Source organism: Nerophis ophidion, linkage group LG28, assembly GCF_033978795.1.
Source record: "Nerophis ophidion isolate RoL-2023_Sa linkage group LG28, RoL_Noph_v1.0, whole genome shotgun sequence".
In the NCBI taxonomy this organism is placed as follows: Eukaryota; Metazoa; Chordata; class Actinopteri; order Syngnathiformes; family Syngnathidae; genus Nerophis; species Nerophis ophidion.
The window spans coordinates 22070553-22080552 of NC_084638.1; the positions used below are offsets into that span (position 1 = coordinate 22070553).

The 10000-nt window shown below is 42.7% G+C and overlaps 1 protein-coding gene across 1 annotated transcript in view; it reads left to right on the plus strand.

The window, feature by feature from the left end:
* The window catches only part of LOC133545382 (xenotropic and polytropic retrovirus receptor 1 homolog), a 68248-nt gene that overhangs the window by 39291 nt on the left and 18957 nt on the right, over positions 1-10000 (plus strand). The window contains exons 11-12 of the mRNA XM_061890888.1: positions 1-104; positions 184-378. The exon at positions 1-104 is cut by the window's left edge and continues 62 nt beyond it. Of these exons, the coding sequence (XP_061746872.1) occupies positions 1-104; positions 184-378 (299 nt within the window). The remainder of the gene's footprint in view (positions 105-183; positions 379-10000) is intronic.

A 10000-nucleotide genomic window follows, 5' to 3' on the forward strand; every position in this document is an offset into this window, starting at 1 on the left:
GTTGAACTCTTTGGGGGTTGTTCTCCTGGATATGGAGTACATGATCTGTTTTTACAGTTTTGAACTCGACTGGAAAAAACACGATGGGCTAATCAGGGGTGAAGGTGAGGCTGTTATCTCAAAAACAAATATTGTTGACAAAAAAATGTATTGTGACCAAATTCAATTGTCACTCCTATCCAGGTAACGATGTGTGTAATTCCTACTCCTATGGCGTCCGTGCGGTGATTCACTGTCTTCCTGCTTGGTTCAGATTCATCCAGTGCCTTCGTCGTTACCGGGACACCAAAAGGGCCTTCCCTCACCTGGTTAATGCTGGGAAATACTCTACTTCCTTCTTTGTTGTAACTTTTGCTGCCCTCTACAGCACACATAAAGGTATAATCAGTTCTACTCAGACTAAAATAGAGAAAGCACAGTCAGAAAAAGATGCACAATCATAACATAATTTCTACAATATTAGTTATACAACAATAACTTTAATATGTTATGCTATAAATGGCCTATTTTTTGGGGGGGGAAATAATCACAGTAAATGCTTTGTTTACTTTTTTTTCCAAAGACTAAGAAGACATGATTATTATAATGTAACTTCAGGTCAACCACACTTCGGCAATAGTAAGACAGCCCATATAAACGACTGATAGCTGCGGGTATTGGCCACAGAATATTGCCCTGTCCTTATTCTCTCCGGCTGAATTTTTGTCATTTTTGCATTTTTTCAGTGCCCTCACCACTAGAAGTAGCACGAGAAGGTGTCTGCAACCCACAGAAGTTCCTTAGGTAGTACAGTTTACAGTTAATGCAATAATACTTGCTGTGTGCAAGATTTAGTGCGTGTCCTTGCAGCGTGAAAAGCATGGAGGAGATACCAGTTTTAATGTTAACATGCTAACTTGTTCAGGTAATTTTGACAGTCCTATAGCTTGGTACTTGACAAATTCTAACTGTTAACATGGTAACATTAGCATGCTAGCATTTTGACATTAGCAAGTTAACTCAGTCATAAGACTTTGTATGTGACAAATGCTAACTGTTAACACGATAACATTAGCATGCTAGCATGTTAACATTAGCAAGTTAAATTTTTAATCCAAGTTTGTTGCCATACAACTCAGTCATATGACTTTGTATGTGACAAATACTAACTGTTAACATTGGCTAACATTAGCATGCTAAGGGTAGCATTCTAACTTTTTTTTTGGGGTGGTGTGGGGACACAGAAAGCAAACACAACCGCACAATTGCTATCTACTTCTTTGTGCAATGGGGAACAGTAGGAGCACGGCTAGAGTCCTACAAAATGACCCACAGCAGACCACCTTTGTGCATGTTTTAACTCAAACAGTCTGAAACAGACTCGTCGGTTAATGGCCCAACGTCGGCAAGAGGGGCCTGTGCTCGGAGCCCAATAGACATTTACCAGTAAACACAATGATTTATAGATTTACCGTTGGCTAAATCTAGTGCGAGATAGGCGGAAAAATCAATCAATCAAAATTGACTTATATAGCCCTTAATCACAAATGTCTCAAAGGGCTGCACAAGCCATAACAACATCCAAGGGACCGCAGATGGGTGACCGGTGCAATAGATGCCGAGTGGATACGATTAATAATGTGATAGTCCAGTCCATTGGGAGAACAGCAGAGGATCATCTTGCATGAAGACAAGTCGGGGCGCAGAGACGTCACCAACTGTTGCATTGAGGAATGGTCCACCCATGATCCCGACCTGGAACAGCTAGTACCTCTTCCGGAGAGGGGGACAGAGCAGAAAAGGGAGAAGGTAGATCAACTGGTCTAAAAAGAAGTCTATTTAAAGGCCAGAGTATACAAATTAGTTTTAAGGTGGGACTTAAATGCTTCTACTGAGGTAGCATCTCTGTTACCGGTAGGTCATTCCAGAGTACTGACTGAAGAAAACGCTCTAAAGCCTGCAGAAAAAAGTGTACAAAGTTAAACTTTGCTGAAATCATCGAGCAACCGTTACTCTTTCATTCCAACTCAAAAGTGCTCTGAGCACAATACCGCTACTGAGGACAAAGGAGTGGCAATACAAAGCACGGAAACATTCCGGGAAGTGTTTTCCTTTGCAGAAAAGGGCGAAATATACTAAAGACTTGGATGTTGCTCCCTGGACAACAAAATAACCCAACTACGCTAAGTGCTGGGTTTTTCAAGACATATCAGGAAATGCTTGCCACTACTCAGTGGCCTAGTGGTTAGTATCCGCCCTGAGATCGTCATACCAAAGACTATAAAAATGGGAATCATTACCTCCCTGCTTGACACTCAGCATCAAGGGTTGGAATTGGGGGTTAAATCACCAAAAATGATTCCCGGGCACGGCCACTGATGCTGCCCAATGCTCCCCTCACCTCCTATGGGTTGAACAGGGGGATGGGTCAAATGCAGAGGACTAATTTCACCACACTTAGTGTGTGTGTGACAATTATTGGTTCTGTAACTTTAACTTTGTCTGACACAACAAAATGCCTTGCTCAGCCTTCTAGATCGAAACATTATACTGCTCATGGCTGACCGGGACTTCCAAGCAGGGTAAACACACAAAGGCGGACTTTGTATCATTGTCAACGAGAGGTCTAACAAGGTACTGCTTCAAATAAATAGAACATTTAACCGCTTAATTACTTCAGAGTGGTGTTTATCACCATCGTTACCGTTGCGTGCACTAACATACCTGGTCAGCACCGGCTAATGCTAGCAGGGTACTATGGGAGCTATATGACACAAATTAGCTCTCCGCAAACGAAGCACGAGTACGTATTCTAAAAATCTAACTGATATAAATACAGTGGCACATCAATCCACAAACGTATTTGAAAAATCTGAAAATCACTGTGAATTATTTTTTAATGATTTAATTGTATGTTACTGGGGTTCATAAGTATTTGCACACATAAGAATCAGCAAGAATATGACCCTGAAAGAGCTGTCAGTCTACCTTAAAAAAGTCCACCTTTACCCCACAACTAATCACTCACCCACCACCCCATTGAGCTCATTAAAGTCACATGTGCAGCCCACAGTCAGTCAAGGTCCAACTACAACCATGGGTCAAGACCAAAGAACGGTTAAAAAAGACCAGAGACAAAATTGTAGAACCCCACAAAGCTGGAAAAGGCCATTGGACAATTGGGAAGCAGCTTGGTGAGAATAGATCAACTGTTTCAGCAATTGTTAGAAAATGGAAAAGGCTAAACATGACTGCTAATCTACCTCTAACTGGGGCTCCATGTAAGATTTCTCCTCGTGGGGCATCACTCATGATAAAAAAAAAGTGAGAAATCAGCCCAAAAACTACACGGCAGGAGCTGGTGAATGACCTGAAAAAAGCTGGGACCACTGTTTCCAAGGCTACTATCAGTAGAACACTACGGTGTAGTGCTTTAAAATCATGCATCGCGCAGAAGGTTCCCCTGCTTATATATGTAATTCACTTCACTTCACTTAAGTCAGCTCATGTCCAGGCCCGTCTAAAGTTTGCAAATGGCAATCTGGATGATCCAGAGGAGTCATGGGACCTATAATTTGTATGTCATGTGAGACCAAAATAGAGCTTTTTGGTATAAACTCCACTTGTCGGGTTTGGAGGAAAAAGAAGAATTTGTATCATCCCAGGAACCCCACACCTACAGTGAAGCACGGGGGTGGAACATCATACTTTGGGGATGCTTTTCAGCAAAGAGACACATTTTATTTTGTACATGTATTAAGCCGCAGGTGAAACATGAAATATTTACCCAGGCACTTGTGTTCATGCACAAAATAAACAAAAGACAGTGCCTGTAACACGGCATAAAGTAGTCTACCGGAAAGGTTGTTTAGCACGGTCTTCGTCCTTCTCTCTTACACGTGGCTGCTGGGGTCGTCTTCTTTTTTTCGGTCTAATTTGCGCTTACACTTCTGGGCTTGTGACTTCATTCTGTTCGATTTACGTGATGGCCAGGTTAATCGCCTTTGGGGCTGCGTCTTGTGTATTTAGGTGTGTCTCTAATGAGGGTGAGTGTATAATGGCCAATGTGAATGATTGTGTACATGCGTATGAATTAATGTGAGCAATTTCATTTGTCTGATGTGACAAGGATAAATCTATTGGCGGCATGTGAAGCCTGTGAACACGGAAAAAGTAATCGATTAGCCACGGCATTGTATAAATCGCAGGGTTCAAAGTGTTGTGAAAAATTAGCGACTTATAGTCCAGGAATAATTGAATCGGAAAACCCGAAAACTGTAAAATGGCACTACATGTTTTTTTTACCACCTGAACAGCCTGCATCTCCGATCACACCAACATTTTTATTGATGGAATGAAACTGTTTTCTACTCTTGATGAAAATACTAAGATCAGTATGGATACCTGTAACTGCCATCGTTGCTGCACGTCACTTGTTAACGCTGACTCATCAAGCTTAACAGAAGTGCACTTGTTTGATTTGAACCAAGAATCTGGGTACCAGCACCTATAATTTGTATACCACTTCTGGTGTTAGGGGGGGTCGCCATCCAGAATGCCTTGTACACTTCTCCTAAATTATCGTTTGGGTTACACCCATGTGGTAGGTGAATTTCCGCCAAGTAGGGAAGCTATTTATTTTATGATTTAAATATTATATGCACTGAACACCTTATAAGCCCTCCACACAGCTTTCATACACACCTATTGACACTTCCTTTGCTCCTAAAACACTTTATACACCAACATGAAACTTGAACCTACTCAAAGCTGCTGTAAAATCTGCTTAGTACTGGGACCGCAGTGAAGGATGTGTAAGAAGGGAACACTGTACAATGTATGTAAAGTTCTAGTTTTGTGTAAAGTTTGAGTTACATGTATTTTTACAGTACAAACAGTAGTAGTGGTTTGTTCATGCTTTGTGTTAACATTTGCTCGTGCTGCAGCATTTCATCCTCAAATCTACCTGCGAAATCATGAGGACATACTCTTGTCAGAGTCTTATCCGTCCCTTGACATGTCTGCAAACTTTGGAAATGGTGCGAAAGTTTCACATATGATTCACTCGATGGAAATTTGTCCGTTTGGTCAAGCCATACTTGCCAACCCTCCCGGATATTCCGGGAGACTCACGAAATTCAGGCGCAGCTGGAGGCCACGCCCCCTCCAGCTCCATGCGGACCTGAGTGAGGACAGCCTGTTTTCACGTCCGCTTTCCCACAATATAAACAACGTGTCTGCCCAATGATGTTATAACTGTAGAATGATCGAGGGCGAGTTCTTGGTTTTTATGTGGGTTTATTGTTAGGCAGTTTCATTAACGTCCTCCCAGCGTGGTAACAACACACAACAACAGCAGTCAATGTTGTGACACTCTTAAACAGGACAATACTGCCATCTACTGTACATGCATATGGTTAGAAAAATAGTGACAGAGAATAAAACAAGGATGGACAATTCAACCCTTAACTCAACAATGAGTAGATAGGTGTTATGAGTGTGTATATGTGTAAATAAAAGAACACTGAAATTCAAGTATTTATTATATATATATATATATATATATATATATATATATATATATATATATATATATATATATATATATATATATATATAGCTAGAATTCACTGAAAGTCAAGTATTTCTTTTATATATATATATATATAAATATATATATATATACATGAAATATTTGACTTGGTGAATTGTAGCTGTAAATATACTCCTCCCCTCTTAACCACGCCCCCGACCACGCCACGCTCCCCACCTTTCGAAATCGGAGATCTCAAGGTTGGCAAGTATGGGTCAAGCGTGCCAGGGATGTCTTTTTCCAGTTGATTTGGGGTATGCACTCCAATTTATGTTGACATAGCTTGGTTTCAAGCTCCTAAGTCACAGCATCAAGTCACGCCATTCCTGCTCCAACATTCTCCACTCACTCCGTGCTCGCTAAGCAGCAGTCTATCCTCCCTATATTAAGCTTAAAAAGATAAGCTTGTGAATCCTTATTTGTCAAAAAATAACCATCATTGTAGTCTATTACCAAGTATGCCATGAGTAGAACACACTCTCGTAATGATTAAATAACCAAACTACGGTAAATATTGAACATATTACATATTGTTATGAACGTATCCTCGCAGTGTGTACATAAAACGGCAATGGAGGGTTTTGAAGTTGTTTTAGAGGGCTTTGAAGCCGACAACGGTAACTAACCCCATCTTGCAAGCATTTTTTTTATCTGTACAATTCTAAACAAGACGTGTGAATGATGACGAAAGTGAAGGATATGCAAAATTCCAAAGAAAGTGCAGTTTCCCTTTAATGACGTCGCTCAGTGGCAAGTTATGAAGTGTATTGAAGTATATTTATTTAGCTCTTTTTGTTGTGTGACTCAAAGCACTTTACATTATGATCAATCATATAGTGACTCACTCGATGGACATTTGTCTGTCTGGTCAAGCTGGCCTGGGATGTCTTTTTCCAGTTGATTTTGGGTATGTAATCCCATTTCTGTCGGCATAGCTTGGCTCCAAGCTCCTAAGCATCAAGTCACGCCAGTCCTGACTCTCTCGGCCTCCGTCTGCCCCAACATTCTCCACTCACTCCGTGCTCGTTAAGCAGCAGTCTATCCTCCCTATATTCAGCTTCAAAAAGATAAGACTGTGAATCATTATTTGTCCAAAAATAGCCATCTTTTTAGTCTATTACTAAGTATGCCACGATTAGAACACACTCGCGTAATGATTAAATGATCAAACTATGGTAAATATTAAACATTGTTATGAACGTATCCTTGCAGGTTATACATAAAACGCTAATGGAGGGTTTAGAATTTTTTTAGAGGGCTTTGAAAGCAACAACGGTGACTAACCGCATCTTGCAAGCGTTATTTTTTCAAACCTTTAGAGTCCTAAAAAAGAATTGTGTTGTCGTCTCTCATAGCGACAGTGAATGATAGGCAAAATTACAAAGAAAGTTGCCCTTTAATGACGTCGCCCAGAGGCAAGTTATGAAGTGTATTGAACTATACAGTATTTTATATAGCGCTTCTTCTCGAGTGACTCAAAGGACTTTACAATGAGAGACCCATTATCTACATTTACACCAGACCACCCTGTCAAATGCTAACTCCCAAAAAGACAAACAATGCAAAATATTTTGCTCACAGTCGACTGATTGTCCATTATGAGCACTTCTATAAAAAAATAGTTGAAAACCGCCCTAAAATAACACTTTGTGTGTCCGTACCAATTTGGGTAGCATTTTTGCATGGGTATTATATCAATTGTAAACGATACCCATAGGTATGCCTTAGTCATCACAATCTCCATTTGTAAAATGACGGCAGTGTTTCTTTGTGTCCTTAAAAAGCATTAAAAGTTATTAAATAGATTTTGCGAAAATCCAGGCCTCAAAGGGCATTAAAAAGAACTGAATACGACGTTCAGAGGCATTTAAAAAAATCATGCAATAACAATTGGCAACACAAAAACAAAAAATCAAACCACTTGACCCAGTTTTTCCAATTGGTGGGAAAAACTGCACTTCAGGATTTTCAAAATGTATTTAAATGCAATTTTTTGCGAATACTTATTGAGTCCATTTTATTTTGACGTTTGTTTACCTATTGAGGATAATGAAGTTATTCACCTTACTAATACAATGGTACAAAATACTATTGAAAATATGCTAATTGTGTTTGAGAGTGTTACTTACATTGTATGTTATAACATTAGTGCTTAATTTGGCCACAGTTACTATTCAACATTATGATTGTCAAATGCTTACAATTTTGTCCATACGACTTTTGACTATATGTAATTGTAATATGCAGTCGTAAAATTTGTTTTAAGTTGCATTAAAGAGCATTAAATTCAAAGTGCTGAAACCTGCAGACCATGAAAGAATTAGATGCTTCAGAAGAATTTGCAAGTTTTTTCAAAGAGGGATCACAACCCATAGGGACTTGAGGGATACAATCAAACCAGCCATTTTTACGAAATCTATATGCCACTGTAAGGGTGGTATGGGCACGAAGACGATCCTTCAGCCAGACAGAAAAAGACTATATGAATCAAAGTGTCAACTCATTGTGTATATATATCCATCCATCCATTTTCTACCGCTTATTCCCTTTCGGGGTCGCGGGGGGCGCTGGCGCCTATCTCAGCTACAATCGGGCGGAAGGCGGGGTACACCCTGGACAAGTCGCCACCTCATCGCAGGGCCAATACAGATAGACAGACAACATTCACACTCACATTCACACACTAGGGCCAATTTAGTGTTGCCAATCAACCTATCCCCAGGTGCATGTGTATATATATATATATATATATATATGTATATCCATCCATCCATCCATCCATCATCTTCCGCTTATCCGAGGTCGGGTCGCGGGGGCAACAGCCTAAGCAGGGAAATCCAGACTTCCCTCTCCCCAGCCACTTCGTCTAGCTCTTCCCGGGGGATTCCGAGGCGTTCCCAGGCCAGCCGGGAGACATAGTCTTCCCAACGTGTCCTGGGTCTTCCCCGTGGCCTCCTACCGGTTGGACGTGCCCTAAACACCTCCCTAGGGAGGCGTTCGGGTGGCATCCTGACCAGATGCCCGAACCACCTCATCTGGCTCCTCTCGATGTGAAGGAGAAGCGGCTTTACTTTGAGTTCCTCCCGGATGGCAGAGCTTCTCACCCTATCTCTAAGGGAGAGACCCGCCACACGGCGGAGGAAACTCATTTCGGCCGCTTGTACCCGTGATCTTATCCTTTCGGTCATGACCCAAAGCTCATGACCATAGGTGAGGATGGGAACGTAGATCGACCGGTAAATTGAGAGCTTTGCCTTCCGGCTCAGCTCCTTCTTCACCACAACGGACCGGTACAACGTCCGCATTACTGAAGACGCCGCACCGATCCGCCTGTTGATCTCACGATCCACTCTTCCCTCACTCGTGAACAAGACTCCTAGGTACTTGAACTCCTCCACTTGGGGCAGGGTCTCCTCCCCAACCCGGAGATGGCACTCCACCCTTTTCCGGGCGAGAACCATGGACTCGGACTTGGAGGTGCTGATTCTCATTCTGGTCGCTTCACACTCGGCTGCGAACCGATCCAGCGAGAGCTGAAGATCCCGGTCAGATGAAGCCATCAGGACCACATCATCTGCAAAAAGCAGAGACCTAATCCTGCGGTTACCAAACCGGAACCCCTCAACGCCTTGACTGCGCCTAGAAATTCTGTCCATAAAAGTTATGAACAGAATCGGTGACAAAGGACAGCCTTGGCGGAGTCCAACCCTCACTGGAAATGTGTTCGACTTACTGCCGGCAATGCGGACCAAGCTCTGGCACTGATCGTACAGGGAACGGACCGCCACAATAAGACAGTCCGGTACCCCATACTCTCTGAGCACTCCCCACAGGACTTCCCGAGGGACACGGTCGAATGCCTTCTCCAAGTCCACAAAGCACATGTAGACTGGTTGGGCAAACTCCCATGCACCCTCAAGAACCCTGCCGAGAGTATAGAGCTGGTCCACAGTTCCACGACCAGGACGAAAACCACACTGTTCCTCCTGAATCCGAGGTTCGACTATCCGACGTAGCCTCCTCTCCAGTACACCTGAATAAACCTTACCGGGAAGGCTGAGGAGTGTGATCCCACGATAGTTGGAACACACCCTCCGGTCCCCCTTCTTAAAGAGAGGAACCACCACCCCGGTCTGCCAATCCAGAGGTACCACACCCGATGTCCACGCGATGCTGCAAAGTCTTGTCAACCAAGACAGCCCCACAGCATCCAGAGCCTTAAGGAACTCCGGGCGGATCTCGTCCACCCCTGGGGCTTTGCCACCGAGGAGCTTTTTAACTACCTCAGCGACCTCAGCCCCAGAAATAGGAGAGTCCACCACAGATTCCCCAGGCACTGCTTCCTCATAGGAAGACGTGTTGGTGGGATTGAGGAGGTCTTCGAAGTATTCCTTCCACCTATCCACAACATCCGCAGTCGAGGTCAGC